General features: G+C 38.3%; 1 protein-coding gene across 1 annotated transcript; it reads left to right on the forward strand.

Annotated features, from left to right (window-relative positions):
• Nucleotides 1–5352: 5352 nt before the first annotated feature.
• Nucleotides 5353–9571, forward strand: LOC129872412 (uncharacterized). Its single transcript, XM_055947405.1, has 7 exons — nucleotides 5353–6094; nucleotides 6245–6738; nucleotides 6834–6904; nucleotides 8037–8397; nucleotides 8676–8707; nucleotides 8889–9024; nucleotides 9539–9571. Exons 1-7 carry the CDS (start codon nucleotides 5353–5355, stop codon nucleotides 9569–9571), a joined length of 1869 nt encoding a protein of 622 aa, XP_055803380.1.
• Nucleotides 9572–20507: the final 10936 nt, after the last annotated feature.

The following is a 20507-nucleotide window of genomic DNA, read 5'->3' on the forward strand; positions in this document are numbered from 1 at the left end:
CTCACCAAAAGCTTCGAATACCTCCAGGAACACTGACAGTACAGTTCTCGCCGGAGCTTCGACGAGTTTTCCGGTACAACAACAACACCAAAAGAACCACAATGTAGGTGCGCATCATCCGATCCAGGTAGGAAACTTCGAATCTTCCCCAAATTTCTCAATTTCAAAAAGTCGTCAACACTACTGTGGCGGTGCCGGAGCTCCGGCGAACCAATTGACTAGAGACCAATATCAAAAGATTCAAGAGACTGATATGCAACTTCCAAGCTATAGGGAAAGCCTCGAATCACCCCCAACGAGTTCAAATTTAAAAAGTCGCCATGACACCAAACAAGTTGAACAACACAGTGAAATGGCTGATCAAGTGGTGGCTGTGGAATTTACTCATGAACAACATCAGCAGGAAATGGAAGGAATTTATGTATTGAATAATATTGAGGAGTACACTCAAGTGCCAAAAGAAAGTTCAATGGTTAATTACACTGATCAGCAATGCAACAGTAACTTACCAAATGCAACTCCAGGTAAGTCTTCTAACCATGTCAATCAACAAACATTAGATGATGCTGATCATAGTCACAATGTGACTCAAACGCATAGGGTCATTGTAGAGCAAAATGAAACCAGTTTAACTGATAATGCTCTGAAAAATAAGCATCTGACTGTGTCCAAGAACCTGCAAAGTGGTACTGCCGCTGTTGTTGATAATTTTGTGCAAAGGATAGATGGTAATACTATGAATTGTGAAGGCAATATGTTGAAAGTCATGGGAGCTCAGTTGCACCCTACTGCAAATGAGCACCATGGTACTGCTGCTACTAACCTTATGCAGGTTCCAGTTCATCTTGTTGATCCTGTTGATCTTGTAGATAAGCACAATGAGCAGGGGAACACATCCAATGGACATGTGTATACAAACAAACATTCTGCACAAGTGTCTAAGGATCCCAATGTGAACCAGCAAAATGTCCAAAGCCCTTATATCCCTAATAACAACCCCATGAGAGTGTCAAACAACTTTGAAAGGCATAACTCCAATAATACAGCTGCTGCTAACATTAGAAACAAGCCTAGCCAAACCAATCCTAACTAGACTATCACTCAAAATAAGCCTCCTAGTACTAATTTACCCACCCCTCCTAACCCTGTCATCCCTCACACTTTAGCTACCAAGTTAAGAGCTCAAGAGGCTATGAAAGCTGATGATATTGATATTACCCCTCCTAAAATCACAACAAAACAAGGATATCCTGTTGTGGTATTTACAAAAGAAGATTTCATGGTGAATCTAGCCTCTGACTGTAAATATACTCTAGTAGGTAAATTTACCAACACAATGCCAAAAATGGAAATCATCAGAAAGGAATTCATCCTTCAAACTGAACTTAAAGGAGGAGTGAAACTTACTCACTTTAATGCTAGACACCTTTACATAGACTTGGACAATGAGTATGATCACTCTACTGTATGGTCTAAAGGAAAAATGTATATAAATGGGCAGCTTATGAGACTCCAACTATGGACTCCCACTTTCAAGCCAGAAGAAGAAACCCCTCTAGTTCCCATATGGGCTATATTACCAGAACTACCTTGGCACTGCTATATACTTAAAGTAGTAACCCCTTTACTGTCTCCAATTGGAAAGGTCTTGTTCTTGGACTTGGCCACTTACAAGAAAACAAGGGGTAGTGTAGCCAAAGTCAAAATCCAAATTGATCTAACCAAACAAAGACCCCAACACATTTGGATGGGCTTTGATGAAGATGAAAATGGAGATGGCAGGTGGCAAACCATTCAATATGAGGGAGTGCCAGAATACTGTACTTACTGCAAACATCAAGGTCACACCATACATGCTTGTACTGTTAAAAGAAGAGATGATGACTATAAGAAAAAGAATGAGCAAGAAGAGGAGGCCACAAACACAGACAAAACCATCACTGATAAGAGAAATGCCCTGCACCATGATACTGATCAGCACAAGCAAACACAGCACCAGGAAGACCATCACATTAAGGAACAACAAAACACTAGCAGGGCTGAAGCTAAAAAAAAAAATCAAGAGCATGCAGAATGGCAAACTCAAAGGAGAAGAGGCAAGAAAGTTATTCAGCACAACCAAGGTATCAGAACCACAGGAGCTCAAGCTAAAGGCAAATATGTTCCAGCACATCAGAACAATAATGGCCCAGGTAAGATTCTTACTTCTAATGTTACTTCTAACAATTATGCTGATCTTGTTCCACAAGATCAGCCCACTACCCATGTCCAGCAGAACCATGGACAACACCACCAACAACATACACAACAGCATAAAACATAAGGCTTCATGTTACTTGGGGAAAGTTCTGTACCTCTCCAACATAACACTAACAACAACCATCAAAGGAAAAATCAGCAGCAAGCAGGTATGTTTCTAAATTCTAAATCTAATACTAGTAATATCCCAACTTGTAATGTTGACTCTGGAGTCCAGAGGCAACCCCCCTCTCCCCACACTACATTGGATCCCAATCCCCATAACCCCATGCAGCAGGTAATGCAGGAAAATGGAGTAAGTAAAACTGCAGACAAAGTCCCAGGTATTGACTTGATGCTCCCACAACCCCATGGCTCCCCCAATAATTTAAATGTATTAAACAATTTTATTGTGCTGGCTGAAGAAGTCTGTGGGGTTGAGGAAGGGGGAATACAGGAGAGAACTACTAATCTGCAGGAAGGGGCTACCAGGGGGAGGGAATCTCTATTGGTTGACCATAGAAAAGACTATAGATCCACTGCAACCACTCCTCAGAATGTTAGCAATTTAAGAATACAAGAACAACAATTTGATTCCCAAGAAGAAGATGAGCTCAGAAGCAACAATCTCAATGATACAGTTCAGGGTAATGTGACTAATATTCAGGTCAACAAGGGTCAGAGGCAACAAACTGAGGCACTGGTTACTGAACAAAATATGGGAGAGGACCAAACTCCTAATATCAGTATGACAAATCACAGTACAGATGCACAAATCCTCAATAACAAATCCACCTTATCTCTTAGCAAGAAGAAAAGGGATGCTATTAAAAAGAAACTTATCAAGGAGATGCAAGCAGGGCAACCAAGTGGGAACTATTTTCTGGTTCCAGAACAATCAGGTATTCATGTGACCCCTCTGCAAACAGAAGATACATCCAATGAAATTCAGACCACACCTCTCCAAATTCATGATTTATCCAATGAGAGGCAGGTGCTTAGTAAAGAAGACAGTTCAGAAGACTTGTCAGATGAATATAGGGTCACTCATTCTGAAGATGAGGAAGATCCTGACCAGTGGGAGGATGAACAACAGGAAAACCAATAGGAGGCATTCAGATCCACTATGACAGCCTTACTACAGAAGGAAAATCAGCAAGAAAAGGAGAAGAATGAGCCACCATCCAAAAGTAAGCAGGAAAGGAAGAAGAGCAAACAAAGTTTCATCAGCAGTTCAGATAATGTTGCTTTCAAAAGAAACATCAACACAAGGTCTAAATCCCACAAATTATGATGATTAGTACACTTTGCTGGAATGCAAGGAGTATTGATACTCAAGGTGCCTTAGACAGAATACAAAGGTTGAAAGACTACCACAAGCTCTCTATGATTGCAATACTGGAACCTTTCTCCAACATATCACACCTCCACTTCTACAGAATTCAGCTAGGTATGGATAATGCCATGTCCAACACAAACAGCAAAATATGGTTATTTTGGAATAAAGACTGTGTGTGTAATCTTGTGGATCAGGATGAACAGCAGCTTACCTGTAAGATCAGTCATGCAGCTTGGCCTAAATAATATCTCACAACCTTTGTATATGCCAAATGCAAAGACTACATGAGAAGAGATCTATGGGACAAGATGCTGCAATTCTCTGATAGAGAAGAACCTTGGTGCACCATTGGAGATTTCAATGTAATTACTCATGTTGAAGAGAAGATGGGGGGCCAACCTTACAACATGAACAAGAGCTTTGAATTCATTAGTGTCATAGAAGCCTGTGGACTCACTGATCTTGGTTTTCATGGACAACAATTCACATGGTGCAACAAGAGAGATGCAGATGCCAGAATATGGAAGAGACTTGACAGGGCCATGGTCAATGATGCTTGGTTGGAGGCCATGCCTGTGAGCACTCTTAATCACCTGGCCTCCACAGGTTCTGATCAATGTCCTCTCCTTTTGGAATGTACTGAAAGACAAAGTCCTACCATCAAATATTTCAAGTTCTTACACTGTTGGGCTGAAAATGAAAACTTCATTGATACTGTAAGATCTTGCTGGGAAAGACCTGTGGATGGAAATCCAATGAGGACTTTCCATCAAAAACTTAAAAGAGTTTCTAATACCCTTAGCCACTGGTCTAGAAAGCAATATGGTGATATATTTGCTTCAGTTAAACAATTTGAGGAACAGGTTATACAAGCTGAAGAGAATATCATCAATGACAATTCTGAAGATAATAGAGCCAAATTGAATCAGATAAATGCCCAGTATATTAGATATTTGAAGATAGAGCAGTCCATCTTGAAACAAAAAACTCAATTGCATTGGTTCAAAGATGGAGATGCCAATACCAATTACTTCCATGCCATCATCAGAGGGAGAAGAAGAAGGTTGTTCATCCATCAAATCAGTGATGAACAAGGAAACTCTATCCAGGGTGATGACAATATTGCAAGTGCAGCCTGTGCACACTTTGAGAAACTTTTTACTGCTGAGGAGAAACAAATCAATGAAGATGTGATTAAATGCATCCCAAGGATAGTTACTGATCAGCAGAATGAATTATTACATTCCATACCTACAAAGGAGGAGCTAAAGGAGGTAGTATTTTCTATGAGTCCTACTTCTGCTGCATGGCCAGATGGCATGAGTGGTAAGTTCTTTCACTCATGCTGGGATATCATTTGTGATGATCTGCTGAAGCTGGTGCAGCACTTCTTCAATGGTCATTGTATTCCCAAGTACATATCACATGCTTATTTGGTTCTACTTCCTAAAACTGAACACCCCAACAAACTGTCAGAGTACAGGCCCATCTCCCTCAGCAACTTCACTAGCAAGATCATATCCAAGCTCCTCTGTCTCAGACTTGCTCCCATTCTACCTCAGCTCATTTCTGACAATCAGTCAGGATTTGTTAAAGGTAGGAGCATCTCAGAAAATATAATGCTGGCTTAGGAGATTATTCACAACATTAAGAGGCCCACAGTTGGGGACAATGTAGTGATTAAGCTGGATATGGCCAAGGCATATGACAGGGTCTCTTGGTCCTTCACTTGTATGGTCATGAGAAGGATGGGATTTGGAGAAGTCTTTATTGATATGGTATGGAGGATCATGTTTGACAACTGGTATTCAGTCATCATCAATGGGGTGAGACATGGTTTTTTTCATTCAACAAGAGGTCTCAAGCAAGGAGATCCATTATCACCTGCCTTATTCATTATAGGAGCAGAAGTGTTATCCAGAATGCTGAATAATCTTAACCAACACTACCTATATACTGGATTCCATATGGAAAGAAAGGGTCCACAAGTGAACCACTTGAGCTTTGCAGATGATGTGATCATCTTCACTGCTACAAACAACTTTTCCATGACTCTTATTACCAAGACTTTGAAGGTTTATGAAACAACTTCAGGCCAGCTAATCAACAAGGACAAGAGCCAGTTCATGCTTCCTCTTAATACCAATCCTGATATTATTGATAGGATAGGCAGGATCACAGGCTTCAAGTGCACACATGGTCCCATTACTTACCTGGGCTGTCCACTTTACATTGGACGACAGAGAATCATATACTATACAGGTATGGTGTCCAAAGTTATAAGCAAAATTAGAGGCTGGCAGAATAAAATACTGAGCTTTGGAGGCAGAGCAACTTTGGTGAAATCAGTGCTGCAATCTTTACCAATCCACTTGTTATCTGCGATCAGACCTACTACTACAACTATCAATCAGATTAAAAGCCTCATAGCTAACTTTTTCTGGGGGTGGGACAAAGAGAAGAAGAAATATCATTGGGTATCATGGGAGACTCTCAGCTATCCTGTGGAGGAAGGGGGTATTGGCATGAAAAATATACAAGATGTGTGCTTAGCCTTACAGTACAAACAATGGTGGACTTTCAGATCCAAAAAGACACTATGGGGAGAGTTTCTGAAGGCTAAGTACTGCCAAAGAGCTAATCCTGTTATAAAAAAATGGAACAAAGGTCAGTCTATTATGTGGAAGCACATGATGGCTAATAAAAGTGATATTGAGCCGCATATACACTGGCACATCAACTCTGGTACATGCAGCTTCTGGTGGGATGATTGGCTGGGTATTGGCCCCCTAGCTTATCATAACAACCATCTACCTAGACTCAACAATAGTAGAGTATCTGATTACATGGAGAATGGGGAGTGGAATGTGCAAAAAATCAGAAAATACGCCCCTCCTCAACTGGTGCAGCAGATACTAAGTACTGAGGTAGACCATCATTCTAACACAGCTGATCAAGCTTGCTGGAAGTTGACTTCACATGGTAACTTCACTTCTAAATCAGCTTGGGAAATAGTTAGGAAGAAAAGAGCCAAGACCCTAATTGATAGATGCACTTGGCACGCTAACATTCCCTTCAAAGTATCTTTCTTACTATGGAGAGCTGTGAGACAGAAACTCCCTACTAATGATAAAATTGTCCAGTTTGGAGCAGCACCAGCAGCATGTTCTTGTTGTTACAGACCAGGATTGGACAATGTAGATCACATATTTGTTTCTGGAAATTTTTCCAAGCATATTTGGCAACAATTCTCTAGCTCATGGGGAATAATTCAAGGGACCTGCTCACTGAGAAGCATACTGATGAAGTGGTGGAATGCCAAGTCCAGTAATGAGGCTCAGAAGCTCATATTGCAGGCCACTCCTATCTTTGTATGTTGGCATTTATGGAAGAATAGATGTGCAAGTAAGTATGGAGGAAAGAATTCTAGTACTAAGAGAGTTAAATTCTCCATAGTCAAGGACCTTTACATGCTGATGCACACTGCTTTCCCCTACATTAAGTGGCCATAGAGCTGGAAGGAACTGGTTCCTATGTTAGAACAGTGTCAACAAGACATGAGAGTGACCAAAGTTATGTGGATCAGACCTCCAACTTCCATTGTGAAATTGAATACTGATGGGAGTGCATTAGACAACCCTGGGAAAATTGGAGCAGGGGGAATATTAAGAGACCACAATGGTAACTTAATATATGCCTTTGCAACTCCACTGGGACTGGGTACTAATAACCAAGCAGAGGTGCAGGCAGCAACTATTGGTCTCACTTGGTGTCTTCAACATGGACATAATAGAGTGATATTGGAAGTTGACTCTGAATTATTGACTAAGTGGCTGAAACAAGACCTTAAGCCACCTTGGAGCATTCATAGATATGTTACAAAGTTACAATTCCAGGTCCAACAATTGGAATTTTTTCAGTGCAAACATATATTCAGAGAAGCAAACCATCCTGCAGATACCTTATCAAAATGCAGCCACATGTTCAATGATACACAACACTTCTACAACCTCCAGCAGCTACCACAGGAAACAAAAGGTTACATCAAGATGGACAAGCTAGGAATGGCAAGTTTCAGAAGGAAAACTCTGAAAAGAATCAAACTATCCTCTTGACTGATCTCATCCCCAATGTGTAATAGACTAATTAACTGTATTTTGTTTTACTTCTTCATATTCCACCTAGTTATTTCTTATTGTAAGGGGAGAGTCTCCCTTGTTTATTGCTTCAGTAGAAATAATATCACAATGCTAGAAGTAAAAGATAGAGTAGGAGTGCCCTCTACACATCTGCACCCTCCAAGAACAAGAACTTCCACCTATCACAACACTCAAGAGCATACAGCAACAACAACCCAGACCAGCAACACAACATCACACACATGGATCCACACTCAACAGCCATCAAAAAGGAAGCTTAAGTTCCAATTATGTTTACTGTTGGGTGCCTCATTGTTCAGGTATCATGCAACTTTGAGCCATGGGGTGGTATTGCAGCAGCTGAGCAACAACACATGGAGCAACTATAGTACATCAACAGCAGGTGGAGGCTCATTCAACTCTAGGAGTTCCCTTCTTGTTGGTTTTAATTTTACAGGAACAATGTTTAAGGACCAACAATCCACCATAGACCTGCATCAACTCAACAACATCAATTGCAAAAGCTCCAATACATCAGCAGAAGTGAATGTCACTAATCATCATCAGCAGCAACCTAACATCAACAACATAAGTCAGAGGAAACCACCAACACTAAACAAATACATCATGCAATACCAAGAGAACCCCAAATTGGTCAAGATTACAACAAATACACCTCCTGTAGAGCCCAAGAAGTTTCAACTCAAATGGATAAATAGAGACGTTAGTCGAGCGACCTTGAAAAGGTTGGCCGAATTAAGTCTCAAGATGGAGCAAGTCTCAATTTGGAACTTTCAACTTGTGGAAAAGGCCTCCAAAAGTTGCAGGACAACAGAAAATACAGTAATTGCAAAGCCCAAGAAGTTTCAACTCCAACGAACAATCAAAGACGTTAGTCGAGCGACCTTGAAAAAGTTAGCCGATTTAAGGTTTGTGCATGTTTGTTTTTGGTCTTGCAGGCTTGGTTCTATGCATTTGCAGATAGCTGGAGGTACACTAAAACATGGAATACTTGGAAACATGTTCACAAGCCACAACACACAACAACTCCAACAACATGCAGCATACAAGGAGAAACTACATGCCTACAATGGACATTCAGAACTACAGCACAGTTTTAGCTGTGCAGAAGTCCTGGAGGTACTTTTCCTCTGGTTGTTTTACTTGTGCAGGTTCAATACACAATTGAAATCTCCAAGAACAAGGTCTACAGCAGGGCATGCTAGGACCTCTCTTCAGCCCCCCATTCAAGCCAACTTCTTCCCTGCAACACCTGTAACTAAGCTACAGCAGAGAATGAAGTGCAGGGTGAGTTGCACCATGTGGACCTGTCCAAAGGCCTCCAAACTTTGCAGGATGGCAGAAAATAAGGTAGGGATAAGTCCCAAGAAGTTTCAGCACAAACGGACAATTGGAGACGTTAGGCGAGCGACTTTGAAAAAGTCAGCTGCCTTAGGCCTAAAGAGGGTGCCTTTTTTCCAACTTGTGCAAAAAATCACCAAATCTTGCAGAACTAAAGAAAGGACTGTTTGTGCATATCTCAAGAAGTTTCAACTCAATCTGATAATTGGAGACGTTAGTCGAGCGACGTTGAAAATCCTAACAGACTCCAAAGCACTCTTGGAGGTCCTTTCCTTGTTGCTAGCTGGTGCAAGTTCTCTCTTGCCTTTGGTTGTTTGTTGTATTGTTGTAGGTTGCTGGATTGATTCATCAACATGCACTAACAACAACTACATAGAAGACACCACAGATACAACTATCAACTCCAAGACCCCTGTTTGTCTGGTTGGTTTTTTGTTTTTCTGTTATGTTTTTTGTGCAGGTACAACAACTGATGGGAAACCCTGGCAGATGAAAAGCATCAACAGAGAGACAACATCCTTCCAAGATAGGACCTCACCAACACAGCATCCCTACACCCATACACATTCCATCCCTGCAACACCTGTAGCAGATCCACTGCTTCCAAAAACTCTTGAACCTCCTTGCTCCTTTAATTGTTATGTGCAGGCACATAAGATACCCTCAAAGGAGTTGCTCAATCCTTCTTTGGAGACAACAAGAAGCTGCCTACAGGTTTGCAACAAACCCCACAACTATCACACTTGGTTGTCTATTTGTTTCCTTGTTTGTGCAGGTAAACAAAGTCACAGACAAAGGGACATAACAACCACAATTGCAAGGGCCTCATCTACTCCCAACAACTCTCCATGCATACATGTTGCATACCTTCAACACCTGCAGCAGCCTCCTTTCATCCAAGTATTTTGGAACTCCTTGACTGCTTTCATTGTTGAGAAGACAAGAAGATGGAGCACCAACAGACACAATGCTGAGTATACAACCTCCATTTGGAACTCTTGGCTTGCTTACTTGCTGATGTGCAAGCACATCAAACAGCAACAATGGACCCTCCCAAAGTGCAAGGCACCTTCAGACATACATTTAAGCCAGGGATTCACCCTTGGAACTCTTTCTTGGTTTAATTGTGGATGTGCAGGTACATCCTTGATCAGTCGACAACACTGGAACCACCAAACCAGCTGTTCAAGTCAGGGCTGCACCACATACAAAATGCATGTTACACATACTCTGTCCCTCAGCTTCCTTAACTACAACCCCAAGAAAGCTGGCTGCTATGGCTCCATTTATTTACTATCATTTCACCCCCCTTAGCTGCTATTGTTGTTGCTACATAACTCCTTGGACCTACTTGGTACGATATGACTAAAAAGGGCAAAGATGAAAAGAATTTCCTCAACCCATGCGAGATAGAAGGTTCGTATACTTGTTCTTCTCAATGTAGCTATGCCTGAGTCGTAGCATAATTGAATAGGACTAGTGTAAGTTACTTTCTTGTATTCTCATGGAAGGGGTGAGTCTCCCTCATTTATGCTTTCTTAGTCGATTTGTATCAGGAGGAGTCCTCTCATAAGTTTACTGCTTTCTAGTTATAGTTAGCCCTTTTTGTATCGGGGATGAGTTAGCCGACCTTAATAGGTTAGCCGACTTATGAACCACCATAGGATCGGAGGTAAGGTTTATGTCCCCCTCCTTGTATTTTTAATTTTGATTATTTATGTTAAGGCTTGGGGGTGTTGCTTAACCCCTGACTGTGCACGAGAGGTGGGAGCCTCGTGTAGGGTCTGTTCCCAAAAAAAAAAAAAAAAAAAAGGCTCCGGGATAATGGAGCACTCCAAAATAATTGAGTGGAAATCTTAAGCCAGTGGATCCCCGAATGAGGATATGTACATGTGGGCATGAAACGCAACCTCCTAAAGAGAGAGGTCAGTACTGAATATGTACTGAGTATATAAAACGTGAGAACATTAAGTATAGATGAATCATAAAAAACAGTCTCAATAATGGAATGCATCTGTGGCCAACATATGATAATATTTACATAACTCTATCTAACTAAATTTGACTTTATGGCGTATGGAAGGCATAGATTATAGTATAACTATTAGTGTTATGGAACGTACAGCCTGATCCATACATAATATAATAGTGCTGAGGAATGTCTAGCCTGATTTATAAATAAAATATGTTAGTGCCGAGGAACGTATGGCCCGATCCATATATAATAAATATATTAGTGCTGAGGGACGTATGGCCCGATCCATATATAATGTAATGTATATATGTGCATGTAAAAACTCAGAAACATATTAAAAATCCCTTGAATATCATCATAAAGTATGTCAAAGAGCCTTAAGAATCATAGTCATATGTAACTATAGTATGAAACATCTTATAGAAGTTTGAACATTAGTTATCATAGAGCCTTAAAAAGAGCTTTTTTGTATCAATCACTATCCAATCATATAGAAAATTTGAGGGCAGTAGCTTAATTATTCCAAGAGTTTCAACATTAAGGAGTAAATAAGAATCATGAATCGTGCTTGAAGCTTATGAATAGAATTACCCCAAATTTCATATATATTTCATTCATCACGTATATCTAAGACATGCCTAAAAGAAAGAAGGGATAGGGCTTTACATACCTTTAGCATTTATCCGCACACAACATGTATATGCTTCCCCATAGGGTCTCAACCTATATTAATACATTAAGAATTATGGTTAGGTTATGGAGAGGCATAAAACGTACTTCATCGTTAGTAGATTATTTCTAGAAAAAATTGGACAGCACCTCCCACCACTCACTTTTCCCACTTCCAAACCAGCCATACAATCACCAAGCAACATCAACAATCACACATTCAAATTCCATGTCAAAACAATCCAAGAAGATATTGAAAAATACCCCGAGCAACCCACATAGCATTCAACCTTCGTTAATTAACTACATGACGACTATGGGGCTATTAAATTACTCTTAATAGGTTGCAGCCATCACACCATATAGAAATGATTTATATTAGCCCAACAATTAACCATACAATGCATAATCATAACTACACTTAATCCTTTAATTCAACACAAGCAGCCACACGTTACAACCAACTCCTAAATCAATTTCAACTCCAACTTGACATATCGAATTCTTTCATTTTCATAATATAATTAGAAACAATAATAACTACAATATTAATCGAAATCAATCCACCATTCTTAGCTTAGAACAGCCCCAACACGGCCCAAACAGAGATTTAACATTAGCATATACAATCCCTTCACTTTTAATACATAATCTGTAATAATAATAGCAATCACAACATCAACCCAATTTAATTCAAGCAACTCCAATTCTATCCATTTTAATACCAATACTAATCATGGAGTTTCCTTACTTCCAATTATATTTAATACAAGTGAATCTCATCATTATAACATTATTTCTAGATTAAGGCAACCCATATTCATAACATCCAACAACAATCCAAATCCACATACCACTACTACATCATCAAGTTATCTTTAATGATCTATATTCTTAATGTTTTCATCAGAACATTCCTACAACAACCCAACCAACATACAACACAATATATAATCTTAAACATCATTAATCTTCCAATCTCAATAAGAACAACAACATATCAAAACAACCCCTAATTAACAACATAAGGATGCTTCAAACCTCGCGAATACTGTGGACACACCAAGGAATCCACATATAATTTTTACACCTTATTTCATCCTATCTTTTCATCCAATTTTTGTGAGACATAGCAGCAGCCACAATACAATTATATCACCTTATTCATATGTAAGTAAACTACATTATTATCACTAAAATTCTTTCAACAGCCCATAAAAAGATTAGTTTCAACTTTAACCACTAAATACCGTCATTCTCATCATAAAATCCACAACAATAACAATCCAAATACTAACAAAAATTGATTTCTCATTTTCTACTCCAAAACAGCCCCCCAACATCCTCCACCATATTTCAACATCAACACCCATAATTTCATACATTCATCACACATTTACCAACTTACACAAGTTCGAATTACCTCTAAAATATATAGAAAAATTATATCTTACCTTAATAACTTAGCTCCTTAGTTTGCTGAAATTTGAGAATTGAAATGGTAAGTATTCTTGCTTCTCCAATGGTCAAAGTCATATTTCTAAGGACCTTCTAAAGGATTGAATTACCTTGTAATATTTATTGTTTTGATCACCAAAACGTAAGACCTCCCAAGGTTAGCCATGGCCAAACTTCACCCCTCTCTTGGTGAAGATGAGAGCTCTTTTCTTCTTGCACAATTTTTTGAAGTTGGGAGTAATTTTTGCTGTAGATTTTTATGTCAACAAGTAGACAAGTGTGCTGCCATATCCTTGAAGAATCACCACCCTTGACCCCTTAATATCTCCCTCACACTCTTTCTCGTTACTTCTCTCTATCTTCATTTGATGAAGATAAGAGTCTCTCTTCTTGGAGAACTTTCTAGATTTTGAGTGACTTTCTGTTGGCTGAATAATCAGCAAACAAAGGGAATAAATGTGCTTTCCAAGTTGTTTATTTGTCCCCTTCTAAAGCATAGGCAAATCAGAATTGGCCATGTGGCAGTGGAGACCACTTTTCATCCCACTATTAGCTTAATTCATCTAAATAAATCCTAAATCCCCACGTAATAATCCAACCATGGTTAATTAATCTCTAATAACAATTAATATTTCCACACTGATTAAAATTTACAACCAAGTCGAGCCATTTAAAATTCAAAATTAAAAGTCCTTCAATATATGTCCATTAGCTCAGGAATAGTCCGATATAAAAAATGGAGAATATAACATCGCCTTTAATTTAAGTCAACTTTATTGTAAATAATTTAATGCGTAAACATACGGGGTATAACATCCTTCCCCTGTCTAGAATATTCGTCCTCGAATGTTGAATTGATTTTGAATTCCCAATAGTTTCTCAAGTGTTCTCTTAGTTAATTATGCCCTTCACATACCTCCTCCATTTGTCGACTCGCTTTAGTTCATTATAACACATTCTAGGTTCTACGAGTAAAATGAAATTTCACAGGAGGTAATATTTTTGTACTCCAATATTCTTTCTTTATTTTGTTGTGACAGTCTGTATTCTATAGTCCTCGACATCATGTGTCACTTTATGACTTTCTCTTGAAGGTCTTTAACTATCATTTGATCTTACCTCTTGATCTTAATCTTTTGGATTGTCTATCAATTAGCGCTAGGGTTCCCTCATATTATGACCTTACCGTCATGCATTAACTAGTAACCTGCTTGTTCTGATTATCTTGAGCCATTTCTCTATTTTTGACTCAAACTTTTCTATTACCCCTTTACTCAAATTTCTCTTAATTCTCCTACCACGCATCTTACTGAATCTATACACGAATATGTGTAGGTGCTTAAATCAGCCCAGAAAATACCTTAACATCGTCATGCTAGTCTTTATGCAGACCCTATATTTTATCTTACCTCCTTTAGTTGATATCAAGGCTCACCTATGGCTTTTTCCCTCAATACTAATTATATCTCCACCTTTCTATTTTAGTTCAGCATAAAGGGTGTTGTGCGTAGGATGCTCTAGGAAAGAGAGACCAGACCTGATGAGATTCCTGGGGAATTTTGGAAGAGCGTGAGCTTGATAGGTTTGGAGTGGCTGACTAGGTTATTTAATGTCAGTTTTAAGATAGCAATGATGCCCAAAGAATAGAGGTCGAACATAATAATCCCTCTATACAAAAATAAGGGGGATATCCAGAGCTGCAATAACTATATAGGTATTAAACTTCTAAGTCATACTATGAAAGTGTGGGAAAGAGTGGTGGAGATGAGGGTTAGAAAAGGCATGTCTATTTCAGAGAATCAGTTTGGATTTATGCCGAGATGCTCAACTACAAATTCCATTCATCTTATGAGAAGATTGGTAGAGTATTATAGGGAGAGGAAGAGGGACTTCATATGATATTCATCGATCTAGAAAAGTCTTACCATAAAAATCCACGAGAGATACTTTGGAGATGTTTAGAGGCTAAAGGTGTACTTGTGGCGTACATTAGGGTGATCAAGGACATATATAAGGGTGTTAAAACAAGGGTGAGGACACTAGGAGGGGACTTAGAGTACTTCTCAGTTATGATGGTGTTACATCAAGGATCAGCCCTTAGTCTACTTTTATTTGCCTTGGTGATAGATGGATTAATGTGATAAATTCAAGGTGAGGTGCCATGGTATATGATTTTTGCAGATGATATTGTCCTAATCGATAAGAATCGTAGTGGAGTAACGCTAAGCTAGAGGATTAGAGACATACCTTGGAGTCTAAAGAGTTTAAGTTGAGTAGGACCAAGATAGAGTACTTAGAGTGCAAGTTCAGTGAGACACCTTTGGAGGTTGGCATGAAAGTTAGGCTCAGTGACCAGTCCATCCAAAAGAAAATTAGTTTCAAGTACCTTGGGTCTATTATGCAAGGCAGCGGGGAGATTGATGATGATGTCACACATCATATTGGGGAAGGATGGATGAAATAGAGGCTCACTTTTGGTATGCTATGTGACAAAAATATGACACCACAACTTAAGGGCAAGTTCTACAAAGTGGTGGTTAGACCGGATATGTTATATGGGGCGGAGTGTTGGGTAGTTAAGGTCTCTCACATTTAAAAGATGAAAGTAGTCGAGATAAGAATGTTGAGATTGATGTGTGGGCATACCAGGACCGATAGGATTAGAAATGAGGCTATTCGGTACAAGGTAGGAGTGGCTTCGATGGAAGATAAGATGCAGGAAATGTGACTAAGATATTTTGGGCATATGAAGAGGAGAGAAACAGATACCTCAGTGTAGAGGTGTGAGAGGTTGGCCATGGATGGTTTCAGAAGAGGTAGGGGTAGGTCAAAGAAATATTAGAGAGAGGTGATTAGACAAGACATGGTGTAGTTACGGCTTATCGAGGACATGACCTTAGATAGGAGGGTGTGAAGGACCCATATTATGGTAGAAGCTAGTACATAGTCTCGTTATTCTTCCATATTAGTAGGCACATTAGCTCACTATAATTTCTTGTGCTCTGACTTCTATTATTATCTTTCTATTACTTTTTGTACTTTGATTACTCTATTTTATCTGTGTCACTTTTGTTATTTATGTTATTCATTATTTTCTTTCCTATATCGCTTTGAACTTCTTAGCCTTATCTGACCTCTTTTAATGCTTATTTTGAGCTGACAGTCTTCCAGAAATAGCCGTCCTACCTTGGTAGGAGTAAGATCTGCGTACACTTTACCCTCTCCAGACCCCACATTGTGGAATTTCACTAGGTTATTGTTTTTGCTGTAGTTTTACCTAAAACCATCTTATACTTTTCTTTGATGTATCTGAAATATTGCAATCACATTGTTGTTATGAAATTCTTAATTTTAGTATTAAGTAATTACTTGATCTCACCCTTAGCATACCAATATTCGTAGGTTGCATAACTATTCTTGTATAATTTGTACAAAGTGCATTTAATTCTAATCATAGTCTTTCCTTCTCCTTGCTTATTCTTCTCTACATATCTTATCGTACTAACACTCACTTGCTGTTTATTTTATCATACTTGTTTTGGTTCCTTTACTTACCATTTAATTTTCTCATATTCCACCATAAGAGAGATTTCCCATCCTTTCTCCTTTGCTATTTGTGTGTCATAATATCATTAGCCAATAATTCTGTTGCCAACATCTTAACCTCTAATCCAGTATAGCCTTGTTATCCTTTATACTATCTTTAAGTTACTTGTTACTATTCTCTTGTCGTATTCATCCTTTTTATAAGCATCCATCTTTTGATGTCATACTATTTGAGATCCCTATCAATAATTCTCAGCACCGTCTCACATATCATCTAAGCTTCTATTCGTTAATTACTGGCTTTCAGATCTTACTAAGTTGTTCCAGCATGAGATCTCACTGGAAATTTAAGCGTTCACATTAACGTGTTGCAGTGTCAGTTAATTTTATCTTATAGTTGTATTTCTCTCATCCTCTTCCCTTTTTAGGGTGTACCCACATCATTATCTGTTTATATTCTAATCTATGCTCCTATTTCAAATTTCAAATTCATATGATTCTTTTACAACGCATTTGGTATACTGCACCATATCCATGTCTTCCTTATATCATCTATAACTTAGATTACCCATGTAAAAACTTTAACAGAATTACGAGGTGATGGGAACTCCCAATATATAGTACAAAATCTCATCTGATGATTGGTACTCGAGTAATGTAATTAATGTAGCAATTTATACAAAGCCACATTCAATTCATTCCAATTAATAATTAGCTAGTGCTTATAATCGTTTCAAATTCTCCATTCGGTAGCACTTATATTCTGATGATAAGTGTTCCAAACTTTGTTATAACATTATCTTTACCCCAATAGATATAACCCATTCCTTTAATAAACTCAAAATACATCAGCTATTTTGTAAATTTATATTCTCTGTCCGTTAAGGATGTCACTATTTTCTGAGGTGAAGTCACATATACACAATACTCCTTTATGACTCATGCGTTGTCACCCTTGTCGTGTACCCAATGCTAATTTCTAATCTTACTCAAAATCATATCAAATTCATTTTAACAGTGGTCCTGTCTTATCCCCTTTTCGTTGGACTACACCTTCAGTTCGTAGCTATCTATTTTTCTTTTTGTCTCATACTCATACTTAATTAATTACATCTTTCTTCAGTTCTTCCTTTTGTACTTCTTTCATTTCTCCAGTCTATGTCCATCTTTTATTTTGTGCACAAGGAATTTCATGCTACCCCTATATCTTTCAGAAAATACTACTTTTACATAACCCCTTTCTCGTTTTCAAAACTTATTTTGTTCATCTCTATTTCTTCTTATCGTACCAGTCATCTCTGGCATTCATTCTATCTTGTTTCTCACCTTCACCTTCTTTACCACTTGACTTTTTATTCTGAACTTTCTCTATAGAACTTTGTAAGTCTTTCTTATTCGTTCTTTATTTGCTTTTCTGTTTCCCACATATCACATCATATCCTTTAGTTACTTACTTGCTAAGCTTTACTCATTTCTATAACAATCCTTATGGTATTCACATTATATTCTGTTTGTAATTCACCCTATAACGTAATACTTCTTAACCTTATTCACGGTTCGTACTATGTTTTAATTACACTCTATGGATTAGGCATACTTACCCTATCACTCTTTCTAATCAATCTTATCCTCAATATTCCACAAGCGGTCTTGTCAATATTGTCATGATTTGTCATAACTCTTCCTTTTCTGTACCTTTGTCTCAATCATACTCTTACCCCCTTAAATTGTAAACTCTTCATAATTTATCGCTACTTGTCGGTTCATTCAATACCTCAATATAATGTTTCATTAAGAGTTGCCACCTTTTTCTAATTCATCCCTTAGTATGACAAGCCTTTTTGAAATATCGTAGCATTTCATCAACAACATATGAAATACATGATTCTAAATAGCCCACAAGTTTATGTTTTCCTTCCACAAATTTCATCACCAATTAGTTGGTTAAAAAATAATAAAATGTTATCATGAAGCCTTCTCCAACCACAACCAGAAGGAAACTAGAATCCGATAAGCACCATAGGACTTCTTAGTGCTTGGTTCACATGGTTTACCTCCAGGTTTATTCTTGATTCGTGAATGAATTATCTAGTTCACAAACAAATTGTTGAGGGACTTGTACTTTTCAACAAAAGTGAAACTTAATTACAGGACATATTTTGCCTTGAACATAAGTTTCTTTTAAGGCAAAATTATGGCTGGAAAGTATCTTGATCCATTCAAACGAATTCTAAACTTTGCTGCTCATATAGACTTTTTTCGACATAGAATTTCCCAAGTTAGAATGGTGCCCCTTACGGATGACATAGAGGGTATCTCTTAACTATGTACTCCAACATAATAAATTTACCTTGTCGGTATCAACCTTCAAAACATATTATGAACTTATGTTCCATTTTCTCTTTATTTTGTTATTTATTTCTGGGAAAATTTAGGCAGAGTTTCCTCTATACTTCTTGCTATCTCAAAAACTACACGCAGGAAATACCAACAATGCCTCACAGGGCCAACATATATACATTCATATCATATCATATCACAACCACACAGGGGGCCCAATATCAACAACAATATGAAAATGATGGACTTACTTCGTATGTCCAACTCAAACTGCACCTATTACACTTTCCTGTCTACTTTAACTTTTAATTTTTAACTTAAAATTTCAATCATATTTCAATACCTTACCCGACATATATCTTTCGTGCCTTTGCTTGCTTGCTTGCTTTGTAACTTCAAATATAGTCAGTCACTTTCTTCTGTCGATGTCGTCCTTCTGCTGAAATCAAAGGTTAGTATGAGGAATTTTATTTCCTATGACTCAGCTCTATTGTACGATTTTAGATATGAAAGAAAGGTAGCATCCTAAATGTCTTGTAGCCCCCTGTTTATAGATGTGGTGCACAACATACCAATAAACAAGACTCTACTAGACACGGTTTGTAGACACTCCAAGGATAAACTGCTCTGATACCACTTCTATGATTACCTAATCCCGTGGGCCGTGACTAGTGCCTAATTTGGACACCCGTATACATATGTGTTATCTATAATCAATTCACAACCAAACATGATATGGGACTTAAGGAAATAGAATGTCATCCCAAAACTGTCCTATATTTATATATATTTATATCAAATCCACCTGTCTCCTGTGGAGTCACAACATCAAAAGATAACATAGTATGTGAGCTGACAAGGCTTTCATTACAAAAGGGAATATCCCTAAAACATAAGTCGTTAACATTGTCATGACCCAATCCCATAGGCCGTGACCGAGTTCTGACCTGGACCCCCGTATGCACACCTATTACATATAAGAACTATACCTAAGCACCCCAATGGGTCATAATATCTTCTTATAAACATAGCCTCTTTCATTTTTATCATAACAAGAAAGGGCACACAAGCCGACAAGGCTTCCATAATATAAAAACATTTACAACGCAACATACAGGCATAGCTGAAACAAACTTATAAGCAACCCACATACATACGTCTATAGACCTCTAAGAATAGTAGTGGTAACATAAGGCGGGACAAGGCCCCTGCCGTACCCTTGAATAAAAAATTATATACATAGAAGGAATAGAACCCAAAAAGCTAGGTTCCACAACAATGGAAATCCTAAATTGGCCGATCTCCGAAATAAACATCTATTCCTGCAGGCATGAAACGCAGCCACTTGAAGAAAAAAGGGTCAGTACGATATTTGTACTGAGTATATAAAGTATAACATAACATAACTGTGATAACAATTAAAATAGTGATGTAGGAAATA

Source organism: Solanum dulcamara, chromosome 11, assembly GCF_947179165.1.
Source record: "Solanum dulcamara chromosome 11, daSolDulc1.2, whole genome shotgun sequence".
Taxonomy (NCBI): domain Eukaryota; kingdom Viridiplantae; phylum Streptophyta; class Magnoliopsida; order Solanales; family Solanaceae; genus Solanum; species Solanum dulcamara.